At 43.5% G+C, this 20,083-nt stretch overlaps 2 protein-coding genes across 4 annotated transcripts in view; one reads left to right on the plus strand and one right to left on the minus strand.

Moving 5' to 3' along the window:
* The window catches only part of LOC101276190 (uncharacterized), a 54,831-nt gene extending 43,912 nt beyond the window's left edge, over nucleotides 1-10,919 (plus strand). Inside the window, exons 13-16 of the mRNA XM_049711029.1 lie at nucleotides 1,730-1,868; nucleotides 4,476-4,596; nucleotides 6,650-6,870; nucleotides 7,351-10,919. Of these exons, the coding sequence (XP_049566986.1) occupies nucleotides 1,730-1,868; nucleotides 4,476-4,596; nucleotides 6,650-6,726 (337 nt within the window). The 3' untranslated portion in view covers nucleotides 6,727-6,870; nucleotides 7,351-10,919. The remainder of the gene's footprint in view (nucleotides 1-1,729; nucleotides 1,869-4,475; nucleotides 4,597-6,649; nucleotides 6,871-7,350) is intronic.
* Nucleotides 8,901-20,083, minus strand: part of TEK (TEK receptor tyrosine kinase) — a 103,705-nt gene continuing 92,522 nt past the window's right edge. For all 3 annotated transcript variants that reach the window (XM_004275061.4, XM_049711028.1, XM_049711027.1), the window contains 6 exons: nucleotides 19,491-19,604; nucleotides 14,390-14,460; nucleotides 13,388-13,428; nucleotides 12,411-12,507; nucleotides 10,754-10,853; nucleotides 8,901-9,911 (listed from right to left, as the gene is read on the minus strand). In XM_004275061.4, the coding sequence (XP_004275109.1) occupies nucleotides 9,837-9,911; nucleotides 10,754-10,853; nucleotides 12,411-12,507; nucleotides 13,388-13,428; nucleotides 14,390-14,460; nucleotides 19,491-19,604 (498 nt within the window). In that variant the 3' untranslated portion in view covers nucleotides 8,901-9,836. The remainder of the gene's footprint in view (nucleotides 9,912-10,753; nucleotides 10,854-12,410; nucleotides 12,508-13,387; nucleotides 13,429-14,389; nucleotides 14,461-19,490; nucleotides 19,605-20,083) is intronic.

The raw sequence follows: 20,083 nt of genomic DNA on the forward strand, positions 1-20,083 counted from the left end.
CATGCACACATATATACATACATTTGTATATGTATAGATGAACAAATATGACTTGATACACATATACACGTGTATATTATATGCATTATATACTATAGTACATAGTTTATAGTATTATAGTATATATAGTATACATAATATATATTATATATGTGTACGTCCATAATGTTGGAGCACAGTAAGGCAAGGTGGTCAAGTGAATTAAAAGTTGTTGTGATAAATTTTGAGAATAATTATAAAGAATTCTGCTAACAAGTATTTTTTAACCTAAATTTCCTCATGGTTCATAAAAATGGTTGTATACATAAAAACTCAGTAAAAGTTGCTGTTATCAGAAAATGCATTTTGTTACTAATCTCTCTCCTGACCTCATTTGATTTTTTTTCCTACTCATTTTGGCCATGTCCTAATAGCCCCATCTATTTTATATTTTACTTTTTTTTTTTTTTACTTTATTGAGCTATAACTGACAAAATTATACTATATTTAAAGTTACTGTACTCTTATTGGTTCTCGTTCTTCCATGGGTTTAGCGGAATCTTTTCTAACTCCTTTTTGGAACAAGTCAGGAAATGCTTTGCTAATTACTGATACTCATAGCAGCAAAATGAGAACTGAAGGTCTTGCTTTAAAATTAAAAACTTGAATCTTAAAAGAAAAAGTCAAAAGGGGGCTTCCCTGGTGGCGCAGTGGTTGAGAGTCTACCTGCCGATGCACGGGAACACGGGTTTGTGCCCCGGTCCGGGAAGATCCCACATGCCACCGAGCAGCTGGGCCCGTGAGCCATGGCTGCTGAGCCGGTGCATCCGGAGCCTGTGCTCTGCAATGGGAGAGGCTACGACAGTGAGAGGCCCGCATACCGCAAAAAAAAAAAAAAAGTCAAAAGGATTCAATGCATTGCATTCTTTTAAAATGAACCCAAGTACTCCATCCATGATAATGTCCTCTTAATTCAAATATTTGATTATGCATCACATTCCTTAACTAAGCCAGATGATGGAGCCAGGTATCTTTTGTTTCTTACAGGAGACAGTACTATGAACATACAGCTTACGTTGAAAATACGTTTGCAGTATTTTTATCTCTTTTCTCCTAATTTGCAGTAAAGCACAGCAGTAGCCACATTTCTGAACACTGACTTTTAGTATGTGCTTCATGAAAACCACTAGGATAGTCCGTTTTCTGCATGTATTTTCACTGTTTGCATGTATTTTCATTGGGTCCTTATAAGCCATTAAGATTGGTAATTGACCCTACTTTACAGATGAGAAGACTGAAACCAGAAGGCTAAGCAACTTGTTGAAAATCAAATATAATAAGTAAATGGCAGAGTCATAGCATAGCTCAAACTCAGGTTGTCTAGACTCTGCTTAGGGTTCCATCTGCTTTTCCATGCTTCTCACATTTCATCTTTAGCTTTGCCTTAATGGGAGATAGACTACTTAACTGTAACTGACAAAACTCAGATTTTACAGAGATGAGAGTTCACAAAGGAACTTTATGAACTTGTAATAATGTCTCCCCCTGCCTTACATGATTGATCCAAATTATAAATTTTACTAGGTTATATCAATATAACCTAGTAAAGGGATAGTTGGCAGACATACAATAAGATCTTTGTTCTGTTCATCAAATGTTTGTCACGTTGAGTCAGTAATGTGTTCTAACTATAACGGATGAAATCTACTTAGTTGTACTCTTACATGCACTGTGTGTCTTCTTGGGATAGGTTTTCTGGTGTGGTTGAAGATGACTTGAAGGACACGAAAACCTCAATCCGTGATGTGCAAGCCACCATGTTGAACATGTTCAGCACTGACACTGTACTAATTGGACATAGCTTTGAATGTAGTCTCTATGCACTTAAGGTAAAGAGTTAAAGGCTCATATTCTTATAAAACTGTATGTGTTAATGTGGTAGTCATTATCATTGTGTTATCACTGATGCTTGATTTGCCCTTTTAGACAAAACAAGATAAGAATCACTATGCTGATGACTTTGTCCAACTCTTATAAACCAGAAGAAGTATAAGATGCCCAAGTCATCTGGCTAAACAAGATCAGAACGAAAGTCCATTATCAATTGTGATGAAACCAAAATCGTTCTTTTGACATGGTCTTAGATCATTGTCTTTAAAATTCAAGTGGGTAAAACTACGTTGATCTAATAGGTTATTATAGTCACGTCCTGGAAGATACTTTTTCATATTAAGTCAGGTAGATTTATAAAGCCTACCTGTAAGGTAGGCTCAAAATCAAATGGCATGTTCATTTTTCTTGGCATGATAGACTTGAAAATCTCCCCCTTAATACTCCAGGTTAAAATGGTCTGTTCTTTGCTCCATGTTCTAGAACAGGTGTCAGCACACTATGGTCCATGTTAGCCACCTGTTCTTGCAAATCTTTTTATTGGAACAGAGCCACCACACCCACTCATGGATGTATTTTCTGTCGCTGCTTTCATACTACAGTGGCATTGTTGAGTAGTTATAACAGAAGTGGTATGGCCTGCAAGCCTAAACTATTTAGAACTCGGAAGAGAGAGTTTGGTGGCCACCCCCGATCTAGAACAGTGCTCTGCAACAGAACTCTCCGTTCTACGTGTTCACTAACCAATATGAGAGACACTAGTCACATGTGGCCAGTGAGCACTTAAAATGTGTCTGATGTGACCGAGAAAACGATTTTTTCATTTTGTTTACTTAATTTCAATAGTTACATGTGGCTGGTGGCTACCACATTGCACAGCGCAACTCTAGAACTTTGGGGACCTCGACTATTTGTTTCAGCCACCCCTAGGACTTACCTTCATGCCGAGAAGGGCTAGTTCTTCTTTAGTGTAAGAATGTCAGTAAGGCCATTTAATTTTCCTGAGTATCCACCTCTTTCCCTGCAAAGCTGGTACCCTAGTATAGATAGTTGTTTCACACAGCACTGTTGTCTCTGCATGTGACAGATGAGACTGGAATGTGCTTCCACCAGACCCCACCCAAGTGTGAGCAAAGAGAGTTGGGGACATAAGCTTTTTGTAAGAAAGCTCTTCACAGGGATGGCCTTCTGTCACCTCAGCGACAGCTTGTCTCAGACTCAGTTTCTCACCATGACTTTCCTTCTCTCATTTTCCAGGAACCGTTCTATTTCACTTGTCTCCCAGACCAGAAAATTTGAAACCACTGTGTTTTTTTATTCCTTGTAATCAGTCTGTTTCTTTCACCCAGATTACTCGTAGATTTCTTTATTTTTTCTCTATTTCCCCCACCACCTTCTTTTATGTGCTCAGTATTCTGCAGCCAGGAACCAGTGTCCAGGAGGTGGCTGACACATTAAAAGTGAGAATTTAAAGCGTTTATGGATGGGGCGTAGTAGGTGCTAAACATTAAACTTCCATTCTTCTTTTTTTTTAATAAATTTATTTTTTATTCATTTATTTAATTTTTGGCTGCATTGGGTCTTTGTTGCTGCGCACGGGCTTTCTCTAGTTGCTGAGATCGGGGGCTACTCTTCGTTGCGATGCGTGGCCTTCTCATTGCGGTGGCTTCTCTTGGGCTCTAGGTGCGCAGGCTTCAGTAGTTGTGGCTTGCAGGCTCCAGAGCGCAGGCTCAGTAGTTGTGGCGCACGGGCCCGTTTGCTCGGTGGTGTGTGGGATCTTCCCGGACCAGGGCTTGAACCCGTGTCCCCTACATTGGCAGGCAGACTCCCAACCAGTGTGCCCCCAGGGAAGCCCCAACCCCTCTCTTCTTGATCAGTCTTTAAATTACTCTTGTCCTGAGGCTAATCTTCTTCAACGCTTTTTCAAAGTACAGCTCTTCTAACAAGGAATCCAAACTGGTACCTGACAGTCTAGGCTCTCAGTTATCTGACCCTTCTCTTATTGTATCACTATTTCTTACTTTATTAAATATCAGGAAAAATTTATTCACCTTTTTCCATGTGTAAGCAGAGGGGATTTGGACCTAGATGGGACTAATCCTTGTCCATGCTCCCTCCCCAGGGACAGAGAAACCACTGAAATGGGACTTGCACTAGAGTGAGGTGTCCCCGTGCCTCCGCTGAGTCACAAGGTGGGAGGGGCCTGGCTCACCCTTTACCGCCCCTCACCCCGCCAGTAATTATTGGAACACCTCTGAGCTCATGCTTCCCCCTGGTGGTGCTCTCTTGGTAGGAACGTGGACTTGGAAGTCAGGCTGCTGAGACTGGATTTCCTTCTACCCTGCTGACTCAGCTTAGGCAACTTTCTTAACCTCTCGAAGCCTCAGTTTCCTTGGCTGTAAAAAGGGAAAATAACATACCTACCTTGCTAGGTTACTCTGCAGGTTGTAGTGAAATAATCCAAGTTAAGTGCCTAGTGACTGGCCTGTTGTAACTGCTCATGTCACTTGGTTTTGTAGCATAGTTACTGCTGCTACAGTTACTGCCATCAGTTTCCTTATTCCTTGGGAAGAACGTCTAAAGAGTTTTCCTCTTTCATTTGACAGTTAATTCATACTTCAGCTGTGGACACGACAGTTATGTTTCCTCATTGGCTAGGCTCGCCTCACAAAAGATCCCTTAAAAGTCTAGTGGCCGACTACCTGTGGAGAATCATTCAGGATGATGGTAAGAGCCTGCTTGTTCGTGATAAAAATCGGGATCCTAAGTCTGACTTGAGTAAATCAGGAGGTTCATGGTAAAGGTCTGCTGTTTGAAATGCTGCCCTGTGGGTTCTCTTCTTGGGTAGAGAATCCTAAAGCTTCTGCTTAAGTAAAAAGTATTCCATGCTCACTGCCTGGTATGGTCCTAGATGTTCCACAGGCATCAAAACAGCAGTTAAACTGAGACTGGTGACTGCATCATGGTTCACCAAGTCGCCTGACCTTGGAATTCATGCATAAAACTTTTGTTGGGGCTTCCCTGGTGGCGCAGTGGTTGAGAGTCTGCCTGCCGATGCAGGGGACACGGGTTCGTGCCCCGGTCCGGGAAGGTCCCACATGCCGTGGAATGGCTGGGCCCGTGAGCCATGGCCGCTGAGCCTGCGCGTCCAGAGCCTGTGCTCCGCAACGGGAGAGGCCACAACAGTGAGAGGCCTGCGTACCACAAAAAAAAACACTTTTGTTGGTGTAGAGATCTAATTCCATTCTAAATTTTGCTCTGTACCTCCTTTCATATGTGATTTTCGTTAAGCCTAAAGAGATTCTAAAATTGATTGGGTCCAAGTTATCTCACCCAGGGTAAATAGCGTGCGTTGCGTAAGAAGTACAGCTCAAATTCAATAGATTCATGCGTGCACTTGCTCTGTAGTGGATTGGTACAGAGGTTTTGCTCTCAGAACTTTTTTTCTTTTTGGTTTTTCTGATGAAAAATACCCAACATTAAACAAGTTAATCAAATACAACAAGTACAGCCACCAACTATCCTGTTAGTGGCATTGTGATATGCACGAGATACATGTCTGGCTTGGAATGGAGGTTAGTTACTCTGTACATTTCATGTATACCCATATAGGCCCCACTTTTGCACAAGAGGGAGAAGGAAGTTAATTTTGAGTATGTTAAAATTATGTTATAATGCTGTATGTTTCTACAGATGCTCCGCTGATCATGTCATTTATTGTACAAAATACAGATTTTACTTTATGGTCTTTACTCTTTCATTCTTTGTCTATTAGACACTAACCAAAACCATCTTGCAGAGAATCTTTAATTTACATTATCTGCTTTGTTAAAAATATTCGTATCTCAAATTCCCAGAAAATGCTCTTATAAAATTTGTAATGTGTTCTACTGAAAACAGTCTGGAACCATGGACACAAAAATATTTCACCTAACAACAAAAAATACCCTATGTAAAACAAAATCTTTGGAAAGTTATATAATACCACAGTTCTCTCAGAATAACACAAATAAACAATAATATACCATTTTAGAAGTGTGGTCCATATGATTTTTCTCATTTAATCTCAGATGTCATTTATTATTTTCACCAGAACTGTAGGCTTGATATTTTGGCTAGATTTCATCTACTTTTTTTTTTTTTATTGCAGTACGCGGGCCTCTCACTGTTGTGACCTCTCCTGTTGCGGAGCACAGGCTCCGGACGCGCAGGCTCAGCGGCCATGGCTCACGGGCCCAGCCGCTCTGAGGCATGTGGGATCTTCCCAGACCGGGGCATGAACCCGTGACCCCTGCATCGGCAGGCGGACTCTCAACCACTGTGCCACCAGGGAAGTCCCACCTACTTTTTAAAACCATGTCATTTTGTATCTAAGGTCACTCTTTGTCTAGAGAGGTGTACTTTTTCTAGCATCTCTTATTTCTGGCTTCTTGTCAGATCGCTGTCGTTCAGTGGTACCTGTCACTTTGTTGGTGTATCTCCCTGGAAACGAGGTTCGTGGAGAAGGTACTGATGTGCTATCCAGTCATAGCAATGTGGTGACCACATGACTGAGGACAGGTCACATAGAAAAAGGGAGATGCTTGTTCATCTGGATTTATGTAAAACATTTCTAAAGCAACCAGTAGGGGTTGTTCTAGGTATGAAATAATGAAATATTGATAAGTGGCCAGTGGTAATCTTGTTTCAAACTCAAGACTTCGTTTTGAGACTATCCGTGGGTAACATCACAGAGTTGTCTATGTCTAATGTGCTATTTTATATTCTATACTATTTGGAGGTCACAATTCAAGTGAAAATGCAACCGCCTGCATGGAACTCTGGAAGGTAAAAGACGACCTGAAAGGAAAGAAGTAACCACTTTGCCCAAGAATATCTTAAACCTCTGCATTGCGTCCGTGACTACTTGGCCTTCACTGCTGGCAGTAGAGTTTGGTCTACAATAACATGAGGTTTCTCCACACTTTCAAAGAGAAGAGGAGAAGGAAAAGCACTGTTGAGGTCTACTTATTACATTTTAAAGGTTAAATTTCCACAGTGATTTCTAAAGTTGTGACTGGGGAAGAGCGGGGGAAGGAATTAGGTTTTTTTGGAATTTGACTCATCTTCATAGGCAGTGTACAAATAACAGTGGAAGATGGTTTGAAGTTGAAGTAATGGGTCCAGGACTTTCACAAAGGTCATTTCTCAGGTTACTTAAATTCCTTTTTCTCTCTAAATACTTAGAACCATTATACTGCTTGGAGATAGAAACATCTTTACCTAACAAAATTGTAAGTTTTCTTTAGATCATCTATATAGAAATAGAAGTGGAGATTTTCCTCACAAAAGCTATGGAAGTAAATGTAAGCTTTTCAGTGTACTATTAACATAAAAGCTCTGGTCATTTGGCTATTGTGTAATGTGTTTTTAATCTAACTGGTGTATTCTTACTTGATTTTGATATCAACAACTCACTCACTGACTTTTTTTTTTTTTAAGGCAGTGTCCTATGGCTCTTCTAAACACACTGAAATCTAATCGATATACCCAGTACTGGAATTGTCTAATTTCCTTTAAGGCGTTGGTTCTTTCCTTCTTAATTGCTTTTTGATAATGTGGAAACTGGCCCATGGAAATGACATGACTTTATTCAGTTTGACTGCTGACCTTTGAGTAAGTATGAATCTTTAATATCAATGCCGTTAACATGCTACAAAGGTTTCTCTGCCAAGAGTAGGGATGAGACCCAGAGCTGTCAATCGTATGGTCTCTGTGCCAGGAGTAAATTCAAGTTGATGGTGATGACGTGCCCTCAGTAAACACCTCAGGTTTGCTGCTCTGGTACTTTGAATTTACAAGTAAATCTTAAGTATCACTGAATTCCTTTCTCTTTTTTCTTTTTAATTATCTACTTTTGGCTGCATTGGGTCTTTGTTGCTGTGCGCGGGTTTTCTTTAGTTGCAGCGAGCGGGGGCTACTCTTCGTTGTTTGCGGTGTGCGGGCTTCTCATTGCGGCTTCTCTTGTTGCAGAGCATGGGCTCTAGGCACGCAGGCTTCAGTAGTTGTCGCGCATGGGCTTAGTTGCTCCACAGCATGTGGGATCTTCCCAGACCAGGGCTCGAACCCGTGTCCCCTGCAGTGGCAGGCATGTTCTTATCCACTGTGCCACCAGGGAAGTCCAGTTCCTTTTTCTTGATACCGTAAGTACTTCCTTAGTCATCTCTTACACCTGACGTGAAGTAAATTTGTAATGATGTAAATTTAAAGTATTTTAAATATATGTAATCAAGAAGGTCAGGCTGTTATAGAAAAAGCAGCTGTTATTGTGTATTCCAAAGCCACATGCAAAATTTGAAGACATTATCTACATTTTTCAGATCATCCTTGTTCCTGTTCAGTTCCATGTACATGCAGACCAAGAGCTGTCAGGAGTATCTCCACAACATTTGGGTAGAAAGCAAAAAGGAACTATTTATGTATATATACATATATATATATACATATATACGTATATATATACATATATATATAAATAGTATATATATGTATATATTTGGACCTACTTTCAATGGCTCTTCATTTGAGCCCCTACTTAGTTGATGAAATAAATGCTGCGACAGCAGTCTTGCTTTTGTTGTGTCTCCACTGCATATGCTGTTGTGGATGAAGAGCGTTTGGGACAAATACAGTTTCCTGGTCATTGTTTCTGATGCATAAAGTTGAGCAGATGGCAGGAATATGGAACATTATGCAGTATGGTGAACTATTAACATTGCAGCACAATTAAAAGGGATTCTAGTTCTAAGCCCTTAGTTCACATTGGAATACTACCAGAGGTGCAAGAAAACAGATTAGACAGTAGGATACTTCTGGAAGACGTTTCTAATCTTGTGAGCTTGAGATATGTCTGGTGGCATATACCCACCAACTGCTCTCTGCATATTACCAACAAGGTAGAGGATGATAATTTAAGGTGTTTAAGGTGTTTTTCTCAAAAGTATAATACAGACGTTTGGCAATACCTATGAGACACATTCCTGGACAAAATGGGTAGGCAAGACATTTATTCACTTACTATATGATCTCAGTGTAGCATGTGCCTACAGTATAAACGGTAAACTCACAAATGATCAAAACTAAAACTTTTTACAATGTGCAATACAGGTAGGGATGTTAATCTGATATGATGTCACATGTCTCCCAAATATAACTAACTAACTCCAAGCTTCCTATTTTAATTTCTTAATAAACACATCAATGTTATCAAAGAAACTAAAACTAAATCCTATTAATTTATCAAACTTATACTTCTCTCAAAGTTCTTAGGCTTCTAAGGAACGAGATTTAAATCTGCTTTTCAGTGTTGGCATTCTGGACTGACTTGTGGGCTCTGGAAACACCTGACAAAGTTGTCAAATTATGGAATGAAATTGGGGTGGCTTCTACAGGTGAGGGGGAAAATTTAGAGATAGAAGAAGCTCTTTTATATCGCTTAGGTACAGACTTAAATCCATGTCCTGTAAGAACTCATACATTTCCCCTACTTTTCTCACCTGTGCTCTCAGGGTCAGGTTTACAATATTTTCTTCTACACAGCAAAACATAACATCCAATATATAGGTAAATATCAAAAATATCAAAAATATCTGGGACAATGAGTTATGCACTACAGTAATTGTACTCTCACACCTTCCTGTAAAGTCCATGTTTTTAGAAAAATATATTATTGCATATGAAACCACAAACAGGCATTCTGATTCCAGCACATTCTTACTCAACACAGTATATACAGTCCTAATAGAGGGTACTATAGATTCACACACAGGGGTCTTACGGTGAATGTCCCAGACAGACAGCAATCTATATACACGTCCATATTCCATGTCACCTCTCTTGACAGAGGCTTGCCTGCTTGGCATCAAGGTCTCAAGGGTCTCTCATGCCGGTGAAGCGGAAACAGAATATACAGCTGAAGATGGTCTGTCCTAGGCTGCTTCTTCGGCAGAACAGTCGATTCCCGCGTAGGTAAACTTCTCATAAAGCGTGGTATTCACATAGGTCTAGAAGAACAAGAGTGGTTCAGAGACACAAACTGGCTCAGTCCTGCCTCCGCCAGGGGCAGTTACGGTAATACCCCGATTTCCTTAGCTTGTTTCAACACAAATGCAGATACTTGGGGGTGTAGTTTTCTATCCTCATTCCCTCTGTTGTGTTTAACAACTTTCTTCCTGAAAAGCATCCCTTGCCTTCTGCAAGTAAGATTGCTTCCTCTCACTTGTTTCAGTCTCCGGCTTCTCTTTCTCATGGTCTCTCACTGGTCTCTCCTGACATGCCCCACATCCTCTAAGGCCCCTTTCTCTGTCTGCTTCTCATCTCCTGCTGTGTGACCTCACCCACATCTTTGGTTTAATTACCAACTGGGTTTTGATGACGTTCAACATCTACTTCCCTAACCTAGATTTGTCTTTCGAACCTCAGATCTGTATAGACAACTACTTTCTAGAAATTTTGATAGAATTCCTGACCCTCCCCGTAGTAACCTGTAGACCACGCTCTGTTGTCTACCTGCTGTTTGTCCTTGGGCAAGTCACTTTTCACCCTTCTAAGTCTGTTTCTTCCTCTATAAAATTAAAGGGTCAGGCTGTATGACTGATGAGATTTAAGATTCCTTCTAGCTCGAATAAGCCAGTTCTATATGTTGTTCTACTGTGTGTGACTGTATCTTATATAGGAATCTTATTTCCTCCAAAATTGTAACTTCCTCAAAGTTGGGTCCACATCTTTTATGTCCCTATAGCACCTAGGGTCATGCTCAGGGGAACCTGTTGACTTGTATCAACTTTTTATTAACCACAGTGGACACATGAATTCTACTTATGTAGAATTTGATCTCCATACTCACCTTTCGTTCTTCTAACATCCTGTTTAAGGACACCAGGATCTGGGCAAATGAGGGCCTTTCATAAGGCTTCTCCCGCCAGCATTGTCTCATGAGATCATACCTTTGAAAACAGTGAAAGGGTTAAGTCTACAACTGTGCTTCAGGCCTAGGCACAGCCAGGTGTAGGGTATGGCAAAAAAGAGAATGTAGCCACCCAACGCATGGTCATCATGCTTAGCCAGTGAAAGACAAAAGTACGGCACCTAGGAAGGTTCTGTTAGGCCTCCCATCTCCCCATCCAAGTCCCCTTTCTTCTCCCAGTAGATCTAGTGCCTGCTTTAGGTACCATTCCCACAGGATCTTGGTCTCAGCTATTCTGATTATCTGGAAAGAACTGAGTTACATGTCTAGGGCAGCATGTCCCTTGGAATACCACACCTCTCAAAATGTCAGTGTTTTATTTTTTTTAAATGGCCCCGTGCTCAAGTAAATTTGCAAAATGCCACCCATCGCATCTTCCTCTTAGGGATCGACCCAGGAAAATCGTGAGAAGTCATTCCATTAAAAACAAACCACCTTTTTAACCAGGTTTAACCTAGAAGCTTCCCAGACATAACTGATCACAGAACTCTTGTGTCATTTATTTACGTCTCACACTTTCCATATAGTTTAGGGAGTGCTGGTCTAAGTCAGTACTTTCTCAAATGTGGCCAGAACTACTTGTACTGTTAAAATGCAGATTCCTGGGAACTACCCTAGATGTACAGAATCATGTCTGGCAATGGGGCTCAAGATTTCACACGCTGACCAAGTGACTGAGGGGAACTGTAGTGCACAGAGCGCTATCAGCCTGGGGTGTGAGAGATTCTATCAATAGAACAGTTTGTACTTTAACAGAAGTTTCATAAGGGCTGAAAATATCACTCCTTAGGGAATGAATCCTTAGGGAATGAATCTCAAAATGTGGGATTTTAGGGACTTTGTCCAATGATGGTTCAAATACATGCAGGTTTTCCCAGGATGGTCTAGTTTTATATCTCTTGTACCATAACAATAATAACACCCTACTTCACTCTTAGAAGTGGCTTGGTCTGGATGGTAAATTATTTGCTCAGCCTAGAGCCTTGCACTCTTCAAATCATGCCAGTTAGGCAGCAACTACATTGGTTAGCTCTGGGAATGGCAACATCACTAAAGATAATCATTATTCCCCTGAGAAGAATACTTATTCCTGGAAAATAATCCTCATAGAAGTAAGATTTTATGAAGAAAAATCTGTCTTCCTTAATATAACAGCTCTGAAATCTCTGTCCCCAAAGTTAGTCTCAAGGTTTCATACATTTATTCGTGGATAATTTTATGAATTTATTTCAGATCTTTTCTGTCTTTGTTGCCCTTTCTCATTTCAACCTTAAGATTCAACCAAGAATCATCACCTTAAATTCCTCCTGGACTTCTATGCCTAGAAAGCTGTTATTCCCTGCCCATTGCATCACAGTCTTAATTTCAAGAACCCCCTTGTTTCTGACTATCTGGGGTGTGTGTGTGTGCGTGCCTGTGTGTACATATAGGTTAACATATGTGCATGTATCAGATATAGCTCCTTCATTAGAGTTAGTCCAAGAAAGGTACAGGGGGAAAGTTAGGATAAAATGGCCCTGGGTGAGGCCTGACTTACACCTCATCATCACAGTTTAGGGGCTTCTCCAATCTGTAGCCCTGGGGCAGCTTCTCGTAGAGTTCTGCACACGTCATCCCACAGTAAGGGGTGCCACCTGGAAGACAGGAAACGGTGCGCCCTAAGCCCCCTCGGATGCAGAAGGCAGCATCTCCTGCCCTGAGGCTATACAGCCAAGGGGCTGGGAGAAAGACAGAGTGTGTCAAGCAATGCTGAGCGCCCGGTGTGATCTTCCTCCGGCACAAGCCTACCGCACGTCACAGCTGGACTTCGGCTACAGACCGTGCTCCCGTGCAGCGTCTCCTTAGTGCAGAGGATCCACCACAGTCTCCTTCCTTCCCGTGCTATTCCTCTTCCCCAAGTCTGTCTACACATAGCACATCTACTGTACCAATGACATGGATCTTTTTCCTAACTGGAAGTCTGTATTTATGTTATGCAATTCCTATTTTATATATCAATGTTAATTAGAAAAGCAATACATGTTTATTGTGGAAAATACAAAAAATAATGCAGAAAACTACATTTTTTAAATCCTGTGTAGTCCTCCCAGTTTTTTTTCACGTGTAATATTTATAAAACAGATTATGGGAATTTTTTCTGGGTTTTGGCATGCACATTTTCACATTGTATTAAAATGGCCTTAGAAAATGTCTTTTCATAATATACTGTCTTCAAGTTGTAGAAGTAAACTTATGACAGCTCTGTGACATCTGTGCACAAGCAGAGACAACTCAGAATGAAGTTCTTGACCACCAGGTTATTAGTATTAAATATGACATTAGACACAGGGCTTTCCTAAAGAGAACCACGGGAATAAACACACTCAAACATGGAAACCCGTAAGGTTCTTTTCCCAAGTGGCGTCTGTTGGCACCGCGTACACGTTATCCATGAAAGTATGTGGTAAAGGAGTCTGGGAGGGGCCCACTCCCTTTGCCTAGAGCCTCACGCGGTAGGTAGACGTGGATACTCACCTAAGCTAACAATCTCCCAGAGTAACACGCCATAGGACCATCTGCAGAGGGACAAAAGAGAAACCAATAATCAGCGCGCATGTTGCCCAGTCAACTTTCTGCCCAGAAAGCCAGGGCGACTAAGCCTAGGTCAGAAGAGGAAAAGTTACACGTCCGTTTCCTAGGCTAGGGCCTTGCACACAGCATGCATGTATCTCCTCTTCGGCCAATGGAAGGATTATAACAGGGAAACAGTGTTAGCTCTGCCGGAGCTCCCACTCGCTTTACGTAGAGAACGCAAGGTGGGAAGCAGGAGATTCTAAGCCAGACAGACCTGTGTCGGATCCCATCGCTGCCACCTGATACTCGTGTGACCTGAGACAAGTGACTAGAACTCCCGAGGCCTCTTAGTGTATTCTTCCAAAAGTGGGGACACCAATTTCTTAAAGTTATGCAGAGATGATGTGAGAGAACATATAAAGGCACACACTGAAGACACAGTAACACTCTGGGCCTCAGTTCTTCCTCCTGAAAAGAGGGAACCTGAGCAAGAGGGCTCAGGCCTCAATCCCAACCCTTCCGTCCCCCGCCAGCCTGACACTTGTCACGCAGGCTGCAAGCAGAGATGGTTCCCACTGTGTCTGTCTGCTTTCCATCCCTGCCACCTCTGACCCCCAGCAGCTACTGTGGGCCGCCACCTCTGATCTAGGTCCTTGTGTTGAGGTCAGTCTGGGGAGTGGAGCCATGGGAAGGCTGGGATGCCCCTTGCTCCTCTGGAGGTGAGGAATTCACCACTTGAGGTCACTCCTCGACATGCAGAAAGAAACCCAAAGCCTGCCACCAGGGAAAACTGTCCCCTCTGTGGCTTCATTTAGTCTGGGATTTCCTGGGATTAGTGATTAGCTTTATGCCCCAGACAGATACGATATTCCTGCTTCTCTTTAAAACCTCTGTCGAATGGGTATTTTTCTGGGACAAAAAAAAAAAAAAAAAAAACCCTCAGCAGTGAGAGGCTTTACTTACACGTCACTGTTGGTTGTATACACGCTGTAATTTAGTGACTCGATCGCCATCCAGCGCACGGGGAGCCGTCCCTGGAGAGAACGAGGTGAGATGCCGCTTAGGCTGGACAGGGCCCCTTCCCAAGGCTCGCCGCTGGCCTGAAGCTGGGGCTCACCCAAGTCCACGGGGAGGTCCCCAGACAGAAGGCGTGGCAGACCCAGGAACTGTTTTGCCCATGTCCCACCCACAAGTGTGCTTTTAAATTCAAAGACCTGCAAATTGTGTGAGTGTCCCACTTACCTCAAGGGGCCAATACCACAGTTTCATATAAAGAAAAATAACGATGTGTGAACCCTTTTTTTTTTTTTTGCGGTACGCGGGTCTCTCACTGTTGTGGCCTCTCCCGTTGCGGAGCACAGGCTCCGGACGCGCAGGCTCAGCGGCCATGGCTCACGGGCCCAGCCGCTCCACGCCATGTGGGATCTTCCCGGACCGGGGCACAAACCCATGTCTCCTGCATCGGCAGGCGGACTCTCAACCACTGCACCACCAGGGAAGCCCGTGTGTGTCCTTTTGCTAGTCACTCAGTTATTCCCTTTGTGGCTGTCAGAGGCACTCAGAGGTCTGAAAGGAGAGACAGGCCTAGGAACTGAGAAGTAAGCTGTAGTGCAGGAAAGGCTAAAGTGATGCCAGGAGACCGCGTGTGCCTGGAGGGGATTGTGCAGGAGTTTCCAGAGGAGGGGACACATGAGTTCGGTTCTGTAAGATGTGTAGGCACCATCAGGTGGATGGGGGAGGAAAGAGCATTTCAGGCCAAAGGGAAGAGGGTGCCTGTGACTCACAGAGGAGGTGATGACTTCTAGCCAGTGCCACGTGCATTGGGTTTGGAGACAGGGTGAGAGACACTTGCCCACCCTTTGGGTGCCTGGCCCCGACTCTCTCCAGGTTTGCCCCCTTTCTTGGCTTACTGAGTCCAGGCTGGGGAAAATGAGATATGGACTGGAAAATGTGAAGTTTGACTTCTGAGTTTTATTCCTAGTTTCCTCAAATTTGCTATGAATTTGAGTTCCTTTCCTCTCGACCCACCCCAGGAGTACATGAACCCTACTGAGAGATGGATCCCTCCCTCCCAGAGATCTGTCCAAGCTCTAACAGTGGCATTTCAGCTTACATTAGCCAGTGGGTGGGGCAAAATCAGGAGTATTTGGGGGATCTGTCTCAGCCCCCCTCAAAACCAGAGCAGGCATTCTCCCAGACTCCCCTTCCACGAGACCAGCCCTGACCTGGATCCCAAGGATTATTCCTGCATGTGAAATTCTCTCCCAGTTCCTTATTTACTGGCACTATTTTGAAGCTCTTTCTGACCATAAATCCCAAATGGTTGTCCTGTACTTTAAGGTTTACATATAAAAGTATCCTTTCTCAAAAAAGATCCATGGTTGCTAGGGGTGGGGTCGGGTTTGGGGTGTGAATAGGCAGAAAACAGGATTTTTAGGGCAGTGAAAATGTGTAAGATGCCGTCATTAAAGACATATGTCGTTATAACTTTCTCCAAACCCATAGAATGTACAACGCCGGGAGTGAGCTTTGCTGTAAACTATACACTTCAGGTGATTATGGCGTGGCAGTGCAGGTGCATTGGCTGTAACAAAGGTACCGCTGTGGCAGAGGATGTTGATGATGGGGGAGGGTATGCATGTGTGGGGTAGGGAGTATATGGGAAATCGCTGTACCTCTTTCTCTCCATTTTGTTGTGAACCTAAAACTGCTCTTTTTTTTAAAAAGGATCCTTTCTCACACCTACATCGTCAGTGTTCTCCTCAACATCCACGCCTCCCTTCTCTCTATGTCCGCCCCACCCCATCTGTCACCTGTTTTTCTCCCTTCCCCTTCACAGCTATGGAATGGAAAGAGTTGTCTCCGTTTCCTGTTTGGTCTTTGCTCTCATTTACTCCCAACCAGCTGACCTCGGACCCCGGACCTCCTAATGACTGATTTCCATGCACACTTCTTCCTTTTTTTTTTTATTTGACTGCTTTTGGATCTGCCCACATGTGTGTGTCCCTACTGCTATCACCTTGGTGCCGGCCACTATCATCTCCTGCCTGATGAAATCACCTCTCCACGGACCTCCCAGCCTCCAGTTTCACCCCCTAATGACCTGTTCTCCACACCACAATCACTCTAAATGGCAAGTACAACCATGTGGTTCCTTTCCTTAAAGTTCTTTAATGTCCCTGTTGTCACAAGATCCCCGATGCTTGGGTGAGTCCCCAAATCCTTAGCTGGCATCCAAAGCTCTTCAGGACCTTATCCCCACTTGCGTTTTAACTCCAACCTTGCATTTTAGTTTTTACTTATTGCCTTCCACAAGCATACACTCTTTTCCATAGTTACAATCACAGTGAACCTAACCGTTTTGGAACTTTCCACTCCCTTGGAGAGTTCCAGCCTTGCATTTTAACTCTCCCTCTTTTCTGCATCACACTCCAGCCATACTGAATTACTTAATGGCCCAAGGTTCCATGCTTTCCTTTGCCTCTCGATTTTTATATATACCGCGTCCTCCAGGTCATCCACCTCATTCTTACATCTCCGATATCTATTTGACATTTACTGTAAAGCTTCAGTGTGCGTCCTCTGAGTTCCCATGGCACCTGCACTTTCCTCAGCCTCAGTCACTGTTACGATTGTTCATTATGTGTCTCTGAGCTCTTTGAAGGAGAATACTGTGTCTGAATATTATCCCCAAACCCAGCACAAGCATGAAACATTATAGTAATAAATAAATCCATGCTGACGGCATCGATAATATTAATCAATGATAGTAAAACCCCAAATCACTTAAGTACATTAGTTTGCAACACTTCCAGTATTAGCATCGCCTGGGGGAATTAAAAAAAAAAAAACTGATGCAGGATGCCCTCCCCAGAATAATTGAATCAGCATACCTAAGCCGTAGGACTCAGCATCTGTATTTTTTTTAATTTCCCCGGACGACTCTAGGTGCAATAGGAATTGAAAATCTCTGACTTAAATAATAGGCCAGGGCTTCCCTGGTAGCGCAGTGGTTGAGAGTCCGCCTGCCGATGCTAGGGGACACGGGTTCGTGCCCCGGTCCGGGAAGATCCCACATGCCGTGGAGCGGCTGGGCCCGTGAGCCATGGCCGCTGAGCCTGCGCGTCCGGAGCCTGTGCTCCGCAACGGGAGAGGCCACAACAGTGAGAGGCCCGCGTACTGGAAAAAAAAAAAAAAAAAGGCCCGAGAAAGTGGCTCCTCTGCCCTCAGGTGGTATCTTGCTATACTGCACCCTTCTTGCAGGGAGCCTGCTCCTCTCCAATCCCTTCTCTTTTCTTCCCCTACCCTCATCCTCTCCTTTTCCTCCCCAGACCCCATGCTGCCACTGCACACTTTGCCCTTCCACTGGGAGATAGACTTGAGCCCTACCAGTGCTCTGCCCCTCTAAGCACTCCTCCTAAGCTCCCCAAGATACAGAAATCCCGACCCTTGATGAAATGCCGAGAAAACCAACCTTAGCTTTGGGGGCCTAAGGAAAGCAACCAAATAAGATGCGTGGATTACGGGGCTAAACTGTGTTAACCTCTCTTTCCCCTCATCTGGGGCAAACCCCCGCCCCACCCACGCCAGAGTGAAGGAAGGAGAGGGATTCTGTGATGGAGGTAAGAGGATTCTAAGGAGGAGTGGGGAGAGCCAGAGTAGATGGGTGAGTGGTGGTAGGTCCTGCTTCTTTAAGACCAGCCCAGCTCCTTCCCAGAGAAAAGTCTGCTTTGAGTGGGGCAAATCTGAAGAGTTTAGGGAAAAAAAAATATTTCCTGGAAACCAGCCCTCAGGGAGGCATCTCTGGCTTCCAAAAAGTGCTGATGTTAATAAGTATACAGGACCAGGGGCGTGGTGGTCTCTAAGAACCAAAGAAGACTACCTTCGAAACCTCATCCAAAAAGGGAGTGGAAAGTTCTAAAGTGGTTAGGTTCACTGTGATTGTAACTATGGAGAAGAATGTATGCCTGTGGAAGGCAATAGGTAAAGAATAAAATAAATTAATCGTGTCCAGGTTGTGAACTGTGGACCATTTCCTCTTGAAAGCATTCTTGAGTATTATTTCTGTGTTATCTTGTCAGTAACTAAAATAAGTATATTGAAGAGAAAGGAAACCTGAGCTTGAGGATAAACACAGAAGCCTGAGCCTTGCTAGGAGGCAATTTGGTACCCACAAAACTAAAAGGACCCTCTATATGTTATAAGAACTGGAGTCATCCCAAGAAAGCTGAGCCCAGGTAATGCTGGGAGAGCCAGGCCAGTGGACTGGACCTACCCAACACGTGCAAAGACTACAGGGTGTGTCACCCCCAACACCCTGCATTGCCCACCCGCTCAGGGCAAGCAGAGGGTGGTGGCATGTTGTCGGCACAGCACTAATGTCCAGGAATGTGGCATGTCCAGGGCTTTATGACTCTAGGGTGGACAAAAGTAGCAGAATGAGTCCAGCTTCTCTCTTCTAACACTGTGGTGAGGTCCTCCCGGGAGCTCGTGTTTGAAGATAAAATATGAATGTTTAGGAGACTAGGTATCATTAGGTGAAAGTGGATCTGATCGGGGCTTGAAAAGTGAGCAGAGAACTTTTGGCAAAGAGGGAAATCTTATATGAGCCTTTAGAAGTTATGAGTTTCTCTCTAGAGCATCCTTGGGATTTAGGAACCTCGTTAATTGATTTCCTTGATGTTTTAGAAGGTATATTAAGTGTCTTTTTCCCCCTCCTAAGTTTGCTGTGCAAAAGGGGACTGTGGGAACTCTCCAGAGGTTTCTGAGTGAGACCAGACCTCAGGGTCTGGACTGGATGTAGACCTGGGTCCCTGCAGCACTAGGCTTGCACGTTCAATTACTTGGCCACATGTGACAGGGCCTTCTTCATTGGTAAATGTGGACCCTCCATATTTTAGGAATCAAAAATGAGAAAGGATGTTTGCTGGGCCAGGGCATTATCCAATGGGGAAGATGGTCAGAGGCCTCAATCGTCACAGAAAGATGGTATTCTAAGAGAAACGACATCAGGAGGGGAGGGGTACCCCGGAAAGGATCTCATCGGCGTCTGTTCTGAACTTACCATCGTCTTTTTCACATACACTTCTTGACCTCGGGACAATCCAAAATCGGCTATTTTGGCTACGTAGTTTTCACCAACTAAAATGTTCCTGGCAGCCAGGTCCCTGTGAATAAACTGAAATTAAAAAAAAAAAATCATGTATTTTCAGCATCGCATTTGCTTTTTCACTCCATTTTGTTTCTTGCCTAGGGGCAAGAGCTTTGGGAAACAGAGAGGTCAGTGTGAAAAGGGGTTTGCAAAAGTCACCAGAATCCAGTTCCCTTAAAGTTCCTCTCCTAAATGCTCAGTGAGTGGATTCTGCCGAATGACCCACATGTCTCTGGAGGAGCAACCTGGGAGAAAAACCAGGTCATGAAATCTTCCAGCTGCCATGAATGGCCTCTGCTACTGTGCGTTATTTAGAGCCACGCCAAGCTAAGATCGGTGAAGGCTCCTCACCAGATATACATGATGAGAGTCACTAGATAAACATACCGTCAGTGTTGGGCATGAACTTCTACATAAACAGATGGAATATTAGCAAAGATATGAAAGTTAGAAGATTGTAAGAAGGAATTAAGGAAGAGAGAGCGGCCAAAAACAAATGTACAAAC

Source organism: Orcinus orca, chromosome 6, assembly GCF_937001465.1.
Source record: "Orcinus orca chromosome 6, mOrcOrc1.1, whole genome shotgun sequence".
Lineage (NCBI taxonomy): Eukaryota > Metazoa > Chordata > Mammalia > Artiodactyla > Delphinidae > Orcinus > Orcinus orca.